We start from the raw sequence: 14949 nt of genomic DNA, 5'->3' as shown, positions 1-14949 counted from the left end.
AATCTTTCTGATACTCCCACATATGTCAGTTTATGCCTCCTTGCTATGTCACATAAATATTCTCTCTATTTAATTTACTTGAACTGTTGAAGGCATTAAACAGCTTGATCAGTCACCCTACAGAAACCTGGTTTCCAAACACAGTGGCTTAAAAAACTCAAATCTTGATAAGAATACCCCTTTTATGCCTTAACCAATTTCATTACTATTCACCCTTTCCAACCTGTTATCAATACATTATTCTATGATTACCACTGTCTAGATGCAAGACCTTTAAATTTCTAGTACCAAGACTTACATCAAACACTCCACACTCCACCAACAAGCACTTGTCACCAAAACAATGGAAAGAGACCTAAAAACTCAGTTGGATGATGCTGTAAAGATAGTGAACCACATTAAATCTAAGCCACTTAATAGTGAAACACTTACATCAATAATCAATTTTAGAAACAGTAAGAAGCTAAGAACTAAACAATTGGATCCCATTCATAATATCAATCCAGGAAAAGCAGTGGCCATTTATAACTACTGTTTCTTATTATTAACCATCCCTTTATGCATATACTGCCCCATCAGTAATATCTAGACACTCCTCCATTCTCATGTAGTCACATCCTACACAGACAACTATAAATGCAAGATGCTACAGAGGAGTTAGACTTACTGGGTGCCATATGAACACTCAGTCTGAATGTGACATCAGTGGCACTGAAGATCCCCACACTGATGATTGGTAATGTGATCTTGAAATGAAAGTGGACCAGTGCTGAAACTGTCACAAAGTAACACAGAATACCACTGAAAATGATGGAACACAACAGAAGAGCCCTGCAAAGAATTGTACACTCAAAACAGGTTGATATTGCAAACTGGAATGTATGTCAGCACCAGTATAATGTGCAGGATGCTGCATGATATGAGTTAATGTGTTCATGTAGCCATCCATGAGTCACTAATCACCCTGACTAATGACAGTTGCCATCTAGCTTGGTATGAGGCCTGTTATTCTTGAAATGTAAACCAATAGAAAGATGTACTCTGGGGTGATGAATCATGGTAAAGTCTACCAGTCTTGACTAGTAGACTTTACCCTGATTGCCTAGGTGTGGCAGATGCCTGGAGAACCCTACCTGTTGGACTGTATTGTCCCAACGACAAAGTTTTGTAGAGGCATCGTGATAGCCTGGGGCTAGTTTTCATGGTTTGGCTTGGGCTGATTGGCTGTTTCAAACAAAACCATGAATACTGAGGTCTATCTAGATGTCCTGGCCAATAATGCATTACCTAGATTGTGATGGATTGGTTTGAGGACACAAGCGTCAAAATGTTTGACTAGCCTGCCCACAGCCCTGTAGAGAACTGGGATGAATTAGATTATTGAGTGCATGTGAAGAAAGACTCCCCAAAACATAGAGCTTGACTGGTTGCAGCTTTGAAGGTCAAATCATGAAAAATATCAGAGAACATTTACAAAAAAATTAGTGAACTAGTGGAGAATGTCCCACAAACTAAAGGCTGTCATAAAGACTAAAGGTTTCAGCACACATTAGTTTTCCCGTAAGTAAAGTTTATTTGTAGGCATGCAGGAGTCCGGATATTAATCTATCCGTAGGACAGCACAATACAGATAGAATATTCCAAAACCTGGACATTACAATTCGATTGATTTTTTTATTTCTTTTATAAAAAATCTTTCACTCTGATGCCAAAAAAACCTTGTTCTTTGAATAGCGCAATTGGATAAACAACTAGCGAATTCGTTGACATTAAAGTTAAATAACATTTAATTCAAAGCTTCTGAAAACTGTTTATATCTCTGTACATATGTTGTCTGTGTATATGCTGTTTGGCAGCCAGAAGGCTTTCAACTACTGTAAGTAAACAATATAGTCTTACTATCTCATGACAGAAGGACTGCAGAATGCCAAGTCTGCAATATACCAGATTTATTTAAAGAAAAAAAAAAAAACCTATTAAGATACCAGTTATTGGTCTTTGTGAGACCCTGAAATGGGTGGGTTCCAACTGATCACATGGAGATTCTTGGTAAATCTAAAGTGGACTATAGTGAGAGATTAGATTTCTCTCTTAATGGCCAACTTTATTGTTCTCGGCAGGTCAAGCTGTAGTTCACTTTTTTCTTTAGTTGTATATGAACGCAGCTGTAACTTGAGTGTGTATAAAAATTTATAATTAATGTTTCCCATGATACAGTCAGTCATTTATCAACCTCTGTGACATTCATGACAACTCTGAATTAGTCTCTCAGTGGTTGTTGCTGACACAGAAGGTGGACTTTACTAATTTGTTGACGGGTGAGTAGTGACTTGGCTCATTATACAGTAGGATTATGACCTCTACAGGATAACATTAGATAAATCATCGATAGGACACCATGGGCTTTCCTGGCTGCCTGTTTACACTGTACAGAAAACTTCATATCTGACCGTATTGTAGCCCTCAAAGGAATTAAAATGGGGGTCTATCAAGCTCTCAGCTGTTCAACTCAATGTCAGAGCTCACTCTTGTGCATCAGGTAATGCAGTGGCAATCTTCAAGGAAGAACATGCTGGTCCCACAGGAGCAAATTATTATCAGTTATTGTATTGTCTAAGGGAGACAGGAAATATATTGAGCAAAAAGGATAAGTGACATAAGACCAGGGTATGTCTGCCAGGTAAAAAGTTGATGACATTGTAGAGCAGATATCATCTTGTAAGGACACAAAGGATGATATTGTTGGGCACGTTGGCTCTAACGACATTAAGAGTAGATCTGCAGAATTACTTAACAAGTACAGGTCAATGTTGAAAAAAAGTCACAAGTTAGGGTTAAATATGAAAGTGTCTGCAATTTTGCCCAGATACAATAGGAGGGAGTATATGATGAGAGCCTTGTCAATCAATTCAGCCCTGGAGAGATATTGTGCAAGACGCATGGGGTTGAATTATTTTCAGCATGGTCTGTGCTTGCTAACAGGAGAGACTGCTTCTACAGGGATGGGATACATTTAAAAAGAAAGGGTGCAAGAATATTTGCTGATGCTTCGAGGCAATGTTGGGGGGTTGGAAAACTGCTAGAGGAAGTTGCTGGGGACTTCAAGAGCTGCTGGGAGTCATCATGGAACAAGTAAATACATGGGCTGTGTTAGGACAGGTGCATGTTTACTTGCATGTACACCAATGCTAGAAGTATAGTAAATAAACTTGATGAATTTGAAGTGCTGATCAAGGCATCAAAGGCAGATACTGTCAGGATATCACAGACATGGTGTCACACAGATATAAGCAGTGCAGAATTGAAATTTGGGAGTAGAATGCATACAGGAAGGGAGGAGGGTTATGCTATTAGTTGAGAAACACAAAATCTAAGGAAGCTCATCCAAGTTGACATGGGTGGACAGTGCAATGTTGAGTCAGTCTGGTGTGACAAACACTGGGAAAGGAAAAATGAAAGTAGGGGTGTGTTATAGAACTAATGAGTACAATGAACAATTGTGCAGAGAAATAGAGTGGGCCAATAAATCAGAATGTCTTGTAATGGGGGATTTTAACTTTCCACATATTGACTGAAACTTGTGGGTTGGCCACTCAAACGCTAGCAAGACTTGTGGATTTATTAGAGCATTGTTTAGAACATACTGCTGTTTTCTACAGCAATATGTTTGAGGGGCAACCAGAGGGAGTAATACTCTTGATCTGATTATCTCCAGTGATGATTTGCGCATTAGGAATTTTCAGATAAAGGAACCATAAGTGACAGTGATCACAGTGTACTGATGTGGGATTTACTTAAAGATGTAACTACCATCAAGGGTAAAGGGAAGGGTTTTTGTTGTTGTAAAGCTGACTACAGAGGATCAACTGATGATGTTAAAAACAGCGAATTCTAAATGGGAAGCCTTCCAGGAATTAATCTTGGAAGCTACTTTTTTTTTTTTTTTTTTGATTTGGTAGTTGTTGGCGCATCGGCTTCTGTGGCCATATTGCACCTCCCAAGGTTTTTGCAGTACTTTGATCCAAGCCCGAGGCAGGAATCGAACCCGCGACCTTTGGGTTGCCGGGCAGGTACTTTACCCACTCGGCTAGCCCGGTCGGCTTTGGAAGCTACTAGGCTTTTCATACCAACTAAGAAATACTGTTCAAGGTTTAGACCTAAATGGATGTCGGATGAAATAATGAGGCTCTTGGCAGAGAACAAAAATGTGTGGGATGCATATAAATTATCAGGTGACACAGAAGCCTATAATCAAGTCACAAAGGAGGTTAGGCAAGCGAAGGCTGATTGCGAGAAATCCTTGGCAAAGGATGCAAAGAAAAGCAACAAAGTCTTCTTCACTTATGTAAACTCTAGAAGGAAGGGGATGAATCAGATTGGTCCACTTGATGTTGGTGGTTTGACGGTTGATGATCCTGCTCAGGTAGCTATACTGAAGGAGGCAGTGAGGGAAGTAAGCAAACCCTTAGCCATAATTATGAGAGCATCCTCAGATTCAGGGGAGGTCCCAATGGACTGGAGATGTGCAAATGTATCCCCAATTCACAAAGGAGGTTCAAAGGGTGACAAATAATTATAGGCCTGTTAGTTTAACTTCTGTTCTGGGGATAATAATGTAGTCACTGGTTAAAGAGTGATACAGGACCACCTAGACAAGGCTGCAGTAACAGTTCAGACACAGCATGGGTTTCTTAAGAGGAAGTTTTGTCTGACCAATTTGATTGGATACTACTATGTGGTCACAAAGAAACTGGATGCAAAAAATAATTTTGATATCATATACTTGGATTTAGGAAAGCTTTTGATACTGTTGCACATGGAAGATTGCTGTACAATTTGGAGCAGTATAGCATTAAGGGCAAGTTGCTGCAATGGATAAAGGGAAGGTTGAGTGGGAGAAGACAGTGGTAATCAATGGACACTGCTCTTCGTGGCCTAATGTTATTAGTGGTGTTCCCCAGGGGCCTGTGTTTTTTTTTATTTTTATGAAAACCCCAAACGAAAGGTATCAAAACCTATAGTACTTAGTACCGTGCATGGGTTGAAGGAGAAGTATGGGGGGGAGGGGGATGCCAGAAACTTTGCTCTAGAGACTAAACATGGGTTTCACCACTTCAAGCCTCCAATAAGCAAAATGGTGGTATTTCACCGGTTGATGAAAGTCATCTACCACCTGAGGTGACAACTGAAATTTAACATTGACAAATGCCAAGTACTGCATATGGATAGCAGTAACCCAACAGAAATGTATCAACTGTGTGGTACTACACTCAGGGAAGTGGAAAGTGAAAAAGACCTGGGGGTAATTGTGCAGTCAGATATGAATTTCTCTGAGCAGTGCAGACAGGCTGCCAGAGCAGGTCATGGAGTTTTGTCAATGGTATAGAGGAATTTTGCTAGCAGAGACAAGGAGGTGATTATACCTTTGTAGAAGGCAATGGTCAGGCCACACCTTGAGTATGCATACAGGTCTGGAGGCCTCATTTTAGGAAGGATGTAGAGTTCCTAGAACGTGTACAGAGAAGGGCAACAAGATTTGTGAGAGGAACAAAGGGGTTCTCTTACCAAGAGAGGCTTAAATTCTGCAAGTTGCAGCATCTGAAGACTAGGCACCTGCGAAGTGATCTGATTTAGGTGTACAAGGCCTTGAATGGTTTGAGCAGGCTCAGTGCTGATGGGATACTTCCACTTTCTCAGATTAAGAACCTGAGGGGGCATAGATTCAAATTGAGAAAAGACAGTTGTAGAATAGATGTGTGGAAGTTGATAGCTTAAATAAATTTAAAGCTGAACTAGACAAACATTTGGAGTGACCGGATGAGTGAAATGGGAAGGGTTTTTTTTTTTTTTTTTTTGGCTGATGCTCTATAAGCTTGCTTTCTTGCATGATATGCCTCGACTAATGACATTGGTCTTGTCATACTTTTCACAATCTTCTAGTCTGGAACATATGGCCACTCTCACTTTACTTTTCTTACAACTATCCAACTACCTCACACCACAAATTCTATACTGGCATGCATAAGTTCTGAACTTTGGAAGATTTTGTTGTACTCAGGCTGCTTTGGGTTAGAAGCACAACACTGTCCCCCACCTCTCATCATAAGAAATAAGTATGAAGTAAATATTTTCGAACTAAGGAAAATGTTCATATTAATTTGATTAAAATTATAAATGTTTTTCTTATTTTAAATATAGAACAGTGCAAAACGAAAAATACAGTGCAAGACGAAAATGAATAATTCTTGTACAATCGTAACTTACCAAATCTCCGAGAAAAAACACCCATAACAGCTGTTTCCTCTGCTATTCTCAGGTCACAGAGAAGAGCCAATTCCATCCCACCAGCAACGGCATAGCCAGATATAGCTGCTACAATGGGTTTAGATGTCAGCATCCTAGATGGACCCTACAAAATAACTGTTTACATAAAATCCAATGCCATGTGACATTAATATAAAAAACTATAATAATTAAATGTACTAAGTTAAACAGAATTAATAATTTAAATTATAGGTTATATAAAAAACATTGATCTGTTATTGAAACAAAGATCCATACTACAGTGAATAACTAACGTTGCTGATGACAAAATAATGATGTCTGAATGTGAGAAGCATTCAATAGTAGGTAGACTTCACTAGTTGCACTGCTTGTAGAGCTAGGGAGGGCATAATCCCACTGTAAAAAGCAGTTGTACAGGCATTTAGAATACTATGCCTAAGTATGGAAACCACACCTAAACACTCAGACACACCAGACTACAGTCTGGACCTCCATATAATGAAATCGATCATTCACTTAAAAAAATTCGTTATACAGAAATTTCGACAATGAAGAACACTGTAATTTAACTCAGAAATACAGTAAAATATGGGAAATAAATCAGAAATAAGTGGGAATGAATAAATTTTCTTCTATCATTTAAAAACAATTAATTTATTAATGCACACATATTAAGAAATGACTACTTGCATGATACGCACAATATATTAGTACACTTTTAAGAATTATGTCATAAAATATTTGGTTATTTTTTGTTTTACACCAGATTTTACTGTACATTGTTCACAAAAATGTTCACATTTGTTTAAGCACTGAAATATATTTTCTTCACACTGAAGGCCTCAATGCAAAGTTTCAAATGCTACCAACATTTCATGTTTGCCTACAGTTTTAGGTTATCAGGTTTAATATTGCCCTCATTTTCATCCATCTCATCATCAATATTGTCACTAGTTCTTTGAATACTCTCTAAAATGTTGGAGTCACTTGAATATTCAGCTACTATGACATTGTTACCAACTCCTAAAATTCCTTCAAGAACAATTTCTCCACTGATCAAACCTCTCGTTTGGAGTTTGTCCCAAGATTGCTCAATGTCTTCTAGTAGTTCATCCCTCTCATTGCTGTTAATTGGTGTTTTAGTAAAACCTGCTTTTGTAAAACAGTTCTTAATCGTTGTTTCCATCACATCTTGACTCCACACATTTGCCAACTCTGATATGCACATCCAAACATCGAGGTTGTTTACTTTTGCCTATTACCAAAAGCTTATTGTTATTTGTTATTTGGTTTTTTTTAGGAGCATTAGCAACTAAGGCCATATTGCTCCGGGATATGCGGTGGTCATTCCTTGACCTTTCCGCATACTCCGTATTTGGTGGTGACGGGCTTGAACCCCGGTCTAATCAAGAAGCATGTGCTACGCACTGCTGCTCCTTCCCACCTGGCTACGGAGGCGCCCTACCAAAAGCTTCAGTTTTTCATTACTAGCCATATTTGCATCAACCAAGACTAATTCTTTCCTTATTATTTTTACCACCTACACATTTGTCACCTTTAAAAGTCAGTGTCCTGTTCGGCAGACATTTAAAAAATAGACCTGTTTCATCAACGTTGAATAAGTCTTTGGGCTCATAGTCCTCCATAATTTTTTCAAAACTGTTTCTTTGCAATGAGTACAGGCTTCTTCAATTACAACCCCACTCTCACCAGAAATACCTTTTTCGAGTAAGCCATGGCGCTTTTTAAATTTGTCCAGCCAACCAGACTGGCTTGGAAAATTTGATGCCCCAGAAAAGATACATATCCATAGCCTTTTCTTTTATTAATGTCCCTGATATCAGCATGTTTTTGGTCTTGAATCAACTTCACCCACTTAAAAACTGCTTCATCTACATCTTCATACAGGCATAGTTTCGCACGGTTCCTACTGGATCCTGTTTCCTCAGTTTGAGAATCGAAACACGGTTTTACAGAATGGTTGACACACTACTGGCAGGGATACCAAATTTTAAAGTGATTTCTTTTTTTTTTTTAAAGCCCCGATCTACACTATTAAGCACTTCCACTATGACCAGGGGGAAATCAAAAAAAACTGATTTACAGACAACTTGTACCTACTATACAGAGACAGGTGAAATTTAGTGAAAGTATGGATGACTTATTTCTGTGAAACAGATGAATTTCTGGGATAAAGGAAAATCACTCTCTCCTAATCCTCTAATAGGGTGCTTACAAATATCCGTGTCAGGAATATTCCTTAATATTTGCTAATGGCTGTGGATACATAGATAGCAGTTGCCCAGTGCGACATCTCGGTACAATAAATGCTTTACAGGCAACACTAAATTTTGGAATACTCTTAAGAATTAAACCTATTAGCTATTAAAAGCTAAAGTGATTAATTCTTAATCACTTTAGCTCTTAATTAGTGCTTTCTACAGCATCAGCTCTATTGCCTAAAGGCCAGAGGTGCGAACAATGTGCATCCAGGTCTCTCGAAATCATTTCATTAAATGGAAATTTCCTTTATTATACAGAAACTATTTTCAATGTAATGACCAAGGGGAAATCAAAAAAAGTTTACTACATAGAAAAATTCGCTATATGGAAGTTAGTTAAAGAGAGGTCCGACTGTATTTGAAATTGTTCAAAGAATAGGCAATATGCTTGAAGAGATCAGCAAAAGGGGCCAATATATGGAAACTTCTTTGAATGTGCAGGCTACAAAAGTCTGAGGTCTAAATCACAGTAAAATGAAAATAAAATTTTCATGGTTACAAATGATTCCAAAACTACGGTTATAAATTTGAATTACAGGGGAAGAGGTTTTGACTGGATTGTAGGAGGTTCTTTCTTGTCCAGTAAGTTGTTAAAGGTTAAAAGTTGAGATGAAAGCTTTGTGAAATTCAAAGATCAGCCAGATAGATACCTATACTTTCTTGTCCAGTAAGTTGTTAAAGGTTAAAAGGATGAAAGCTTTGTGAAATTCAAAGATCAGCCAGATAGATACCTATATGAGAGAGAGTGCAATATAAGTAGAAAGAAAACATAAAAAGGGTATGGATAGATGCAAGAGTTTAAAATAAAACGTGGAATACGAGAATTACATCTACAATAACAAAGAAACTTAAAAGAATGTAAAAGTAAAATACATGTTCATTTGAGAATTTATTGGAGAAAGGGTGCACAGTTTTTAGTACAAGGGTGGGGAATCTTTTTACATTGGAAGGCCATATGTTATTTAACCAAGACACTATTAGGCCACATGCTGAGAATTAAATGTATACAAAAAAAATTATATTTTTGTAGGTTTATTTACAATTTTAATTACAATCTGTTATTGTATGAGGAATTTAAACAAAAAAATTAATGAAGACTTATTTGTTTAGCAAAGATAACAAAACTAAAAATGGATGAACTTAAAAAACAAACCATTTAATGACTTTTCCCAAGTGCTTAATGCCAGATAGTAGTCTGATATTTGGTTCCAACATTGTCAAGCATAGTTTTAATTGGTCCTTCAAGTGAATAATTTCTGTCATCTGAGATAAAGCTTGTTTTAATTTGTGTCATATATGAAAATGTTGATTCACAACAGTAAGTTGTGCCAAAACAAGATAGCATTCAATAAGTATGTTGACGTAGACGTGGGTAGTTAACACCACTTTTCCATATTTGAAGAGGATCCTTCTTCACGTCAAATAGAGATTTCAGAACATTATCTTCTGAGAGCTCAATTAATTCCATCTGTAAGTCAACAGGTGCTTTGGAGACATTAATCAGGTGTGGTTGAAAAGTTAATTTCAGTGTGAGATGTTTCTCAAAATCAGCAAATCTTTCATTGTATTTTTAAATCAGGGGGTCTAGAACAGCTGTGTATTCTTTCATGTCGCATTTTCTTAATGATTTTTTTGTATCCTGTTCATTAATTACTTTTGCCAGTTCAGGAAAGTGTTCAGCTGAAAGTTCCAATTGGGTAAGCAAGGTTTTGAAAAAGTTCAGCTTTTTATGAAATGCCTGTATTTTAAGCCACATATCATATATAGATTTGGTTTTACCTTGCAGAAAAATATTCAGATCATTTTGCTTTGACATAATATCACACAAAAGATATAATTCTGCAATATCTCTGCAGAATTCCACGTGTGACAATTCACACTGTTGATTCTATTCCTCAAAAAAAAAAATCATGCGATTTTTTGCAAAGATAAAAGTTTGACAAGTATTTGTCCTTGGGACAACCAATGCACTTTAGAATATGGCAGATCCACACTGAATGTTTCATCATCAAGCTGAAACATGTTGCAAAATTAGCAATGGCGTGATGCATTTGCTGCTTGAATGTAGTTTACAATACCTATAACTTTATAATGGGTCACTTAAAACAGTAGATTTGACACCCAGATTCTGCTGATGAAGAATACAGTGAAAGGAAATCTGGATCTGGCAATTCTTTTTGTAGTAATGCAACAAATCCTTCATGTTTTTCTCTCATGGAAGGTGTGCCATCTGTGCATACACTTACTAAATTATATATACAGGTACTCCCCGACTTACGGAAATTCAACTTTACATAAGTTTTTGCCGGCCAGTGCAAACTTAAAAAAATCGTGGAAAAGTATTTTGCATCCCGTAGGAATAAATGGAGGTATCATGAAAATATCGTAATGTGAACCCAATAACACTGGATTGCTTTTTGTTTTTTTTTTGTAATTCGTTCCAAGTTCTTGGAAGTTGAAAATTTCACTATATTACTAGGCTATTTATCTCTCTAAAAGGTCATATTTATAATGGAAATTGCCCTACCCTTTCATCGTTATCATATGTTCCCGTTATAAGAATCACATTTGAACGCCTTTGTGATATTTTTCTAAAGCACATTTCTGGAGGTCACGACCAAAAAACAATAAAAATAATTTGCACTTTCCATTTTATTGGGCTTTTCTGTTAGTGCATCTAATTATAAATGGGTAGTAAACTCAATCTTATTGCATTTGCGATAATACTGTGTGGGTTTTTACGCTATCATGGTGAAATGTTTTCCCCTTTCACTGAAATCTTCAATCGTATAAAAAAACAAATTTTCAGAAACTTCTTGTCATTCCTATTTGCGTATTATAATGATGAAGGGAAAGGGACCAATGGAAAGTGCACATGCTGGCAGTGCCAGGAAACAAAACAAAATTGATTTAGAAATGAAGATGAAAATGATTAAGAAGTATATGAAGCAGGACAAAGTTTGTCATCTATTGCAAGGGAATTAGGTCTCGCTGCTTCAACAGTGAATACTATTTAAACGGACAATGCGTGTATAAAAGAACATGTTAAAGGATCAATGCACTTAAGATCAACAGTGGTCACAAAACAGCGTTCAGGTGCTATATCGAGGATGGAACAGCTGTTAATAATATGGATAGCAAATCAGATTCAGAAGTGAGTGCCTCCTCCTCGAGTCTAACGACCATTCAAGCAAAAGCAACTAGTATTTATACAGATATTAAAGAAAAGTACGGCGAACCCCAACCCAAGTTCAAGGCAAGAAATGGGTAGTTTAATAGTTTCAAGCATCGTGCTGGTTTCCACAACGTTAGAGTGTGCGGGGAAATCGCCAGTGCCGATTCTGCAGCTGCAGAGAAATTTTGTGATGTGTTGGAAAAAATTATTGATGAAGGCGGCTATTGAATGCAGCGGGAGATTACAGATTAAAACCACTGCTTGTGTACCATTCTGGAAATCCTCATGCATTTAAGGGCATCAATAACGCCACCCTACCCGTGCATTTACGATTGAACCAGAGAGCCTGGATAAGAATATTTCTCTTTGATGATTGGTTTAAATGCTGCTTCATTCCCAAGGTTGAAAAATATTGTAAAGATAACAATGTTCCTTTCAAGATTTTGCTTCTATTAGATAACGCTCCTCGACATCCTACACATCTAGATGATTTCAGTTCGAATGTGAGAGTCATATTTCTACCGCCAAACATGACTTCGCTCATCCAACCTATGGATCAGGGTGTTATTTCAAATTTAAAAGCATACTATTTACGCCATTTGCTCAGGCATTGTCTGCAGTAGATGATGAGAACAAATTTACGTTGAGACTTTTAGAAATCTTACAATATTAAGCATTACAATAATAGCAGTGCTAATGCAGCACTACATGAATATCAGAAACTTAAATAAGGTTTGCCTTTGACATCAGTGAGGCTTCGAAAACTAATAAAGAAATTTGAAGCGACCAAGGGGTTAGGTGTAATTTCAGGCAGGGGATGACCACGTATCGGAACGTACGTAGTGGATAAAATGGCAGTAGCAATTTTCAGAATGCAAAACACTACCAGTCAGTAGTGCCAGAGGTGTGTCAAGAGATTGAACATTCCTTGGTCTGTGGTACGTAAAGTGCTTAGAATAATTTTACGCTGGTTCCCATAAAAGATTCATGTAGTGGAAGAATAAAAGTCTTGTGATCAGCACAACAAATACTTTGCTCTACGATTTCTGGCTTGTATGAAACTTGACGATACATGGGCTCGAATGATCTTGTGGTCTGATTAGGCTCATTTCACTCTTCGTGGGGTTGTAAATGCACAAAACTGCCGAATATTCTCGTTTATCTGCTGTGCATGAAAGACCACTACAAAGACCATATGTTATAGTATGGTGTGGATTCACAGCAGAGTTTATAATCAGACCATTTTTCTTTGAAGAGTCTACACCTTATGGCCCCCTCTGTAAGGTGTACAGTAACTAGTGCACAGTACTGCACTCTTCTAAGAGATCACGTTATTCCCACTCTGGAAGAAAGGTAATGCTCACAGACTGTAGTGTTCGTGCAAGATGGTGCCCCTCCCCACGTTGGTTGACAAGTGAAGGAACTGCTCCATTCAACATTCGGAAATGATTGCATCATTTCTAGAGACTTTCCGTAGTTCTGGCCAGCCCTGTGATTTCTGGCTATAGGGACCTGAAAGACAGAGTTTATTGTGGCGGCATACAGACGCTTGTCGAGTTGAAAGCAAGCATTAAACATCGTGTAGCCAACATCCCCAATGAGATGCTATGTGAAACTGTGTCGCACGAGGTCCTCTGTTTTCAGAATGTCATCTCAAGTGAAGGAAAACACATAGAACAATATCTGTAGATTTCTAAGTTCTGGTATTAAAATCTAATCTTAAGTTAAGTATTCCATCTCATGTTTACAGTGCCAATTTCTCCCCTGGTGGCAGACATTTGAACTAATTTTTTTTCTTCTACAAATTGCTTCCACATACCCTAAATGACATACCCACTGATTTTCACAGCACTATCTATAATCGTTTTGACACTAGGATCTTCTGAATAGGGAAAAATTTTATAACCACCCGGTACATGCTACTTTATATGTTGCTTCATTGATGTCAGTCCTTGTCCTGACGTAGTTTTGAATACTTGTTGCTGCTGCTGCTTCTCCTTCAGAAGGTTCTCCTTTGAAGAACTTTAAAGAACTTCTTCTAGTTTAGCATATTTGTCTTTATGAGTTGTATAATGCTGATATGCATTGTATTTCTTCACTGTTGCCAATATGGCATTGCAGAGCAAACACATTTTATTGTTCACTGCAACAACATAATACTGCAATTCCCATTCTTCATTGAATACTCTCTTTTCTTCCTTTAATGCTCTTCTTATTTCTTGACATAATCGGGTTACCAGTAAAAATTAAAAATGAAATACAGAGATTGATTGAAGATTCAATTTTATAGGAAACAAGCACTGAAAACCAATGGCACTGGGGAGAATGTCAACTGATACTGATAGCAGTCAGCAAGATGAGTCATCACTGATAAGACAGGCAACATTGTCAAACGAAGTTCAATTTCAAGTGGAAGTGATGCCATATCTATATGGGAAACAATAATATTCTGTAAAGATTAGTGAATTAGAATGAATGCTAATTTTTGTATTTACTTTAACATTTTACAGTTCTTTCTTAAGAAGCTCTCAGGCCTGTGACGCCAATCCAATTACCGAGTTGCCACTGACGGGTCTCTCGCTAAACACACAGTTATTGATATAACATACAAGTTAGTGCAAACGCATCATATTAGTACGCAGCTAGCTAAACTCTGAATTAGCAAAATTTGCAAAGGTGGCATCATTTAAGTTATAATGATGACAAAACAGTTATGAAGTATAACTCCACAATATGAGAGATGCCTGATGGTGTATAAGATGAATTAAGATTGAAATGTCTTAATCTTTCAGGCATCTCTCATATTGTGGAGTTATACTTCATAACTGTTTTGTCATCATTACATCACTAAGGTACCTACCCACCACCGAAGAAGGGCCAAATAGCCCTGAAACAGTGCCATCTGGGTGGTGTTATCCGCTAAGAATAAGTAACAATAGTCTTCTCCTTTGGTGAAGCGTTACTTATTTGAAGTAGTGCAATATCATGGCAACTCATGAAGGTATTCACAACATGAGATATAACTTAAACAATGCAACCTTTGCAAATTTTGCTAATTCAGAGTTTAGCTGCGTACTTAATATGATGTGTTTGCACTGACTTGTACGTTGTCTAATTCTCTCGCAGCCCTTAAAGCATTTCAGTCTTATTGATATAAATAATTTTACCTCTTCACTTTGTTTTGTCCTCAATTGAACTATCCAATAT

The 14949-nt window shown here is 37.4% G+C and overlaps 1 protein-coding gene across 1 annotated transcript in view; it reads right to left on the bottom strand.

The window, feature by feature from the left end:
- Positions 1 to 14949, bottom strand: part of LOC150085508 (uncharacterized) — a 70430-nt gene that overhangs the window by 9581 nt on the left and 45900 nt on the right. Inside the window, exon 4 of the mRNA XM_090374586.1 lies at positions 6265 to 6409. Within this exon, the coding sequence (XP_090230712.1) occupies positions 6265 to 6409 (145 nt within the window). The remainder of the gene's footprint in view (positions 1 to 6264; positions 6410 to 14949) is intronic.

This window comes from Mastigoproctus giganteus, chromosome 5, assembly GCF_048544385.1.
Source record: "Mastigoproctus giganteus isolate SK-2022 chromosome 5, ASM4854438v1, whole genome shotgun sequence".
NCBI lineage: Eukaryota > Metazoa > Arthropoda > Arachnida > Uropygi > Thelyphonidae > Mastigoproctus > Mastigoproctus giganteus.
This window is presented reverse-complemented; position numbering and strand designations above follow the sequence as displayed.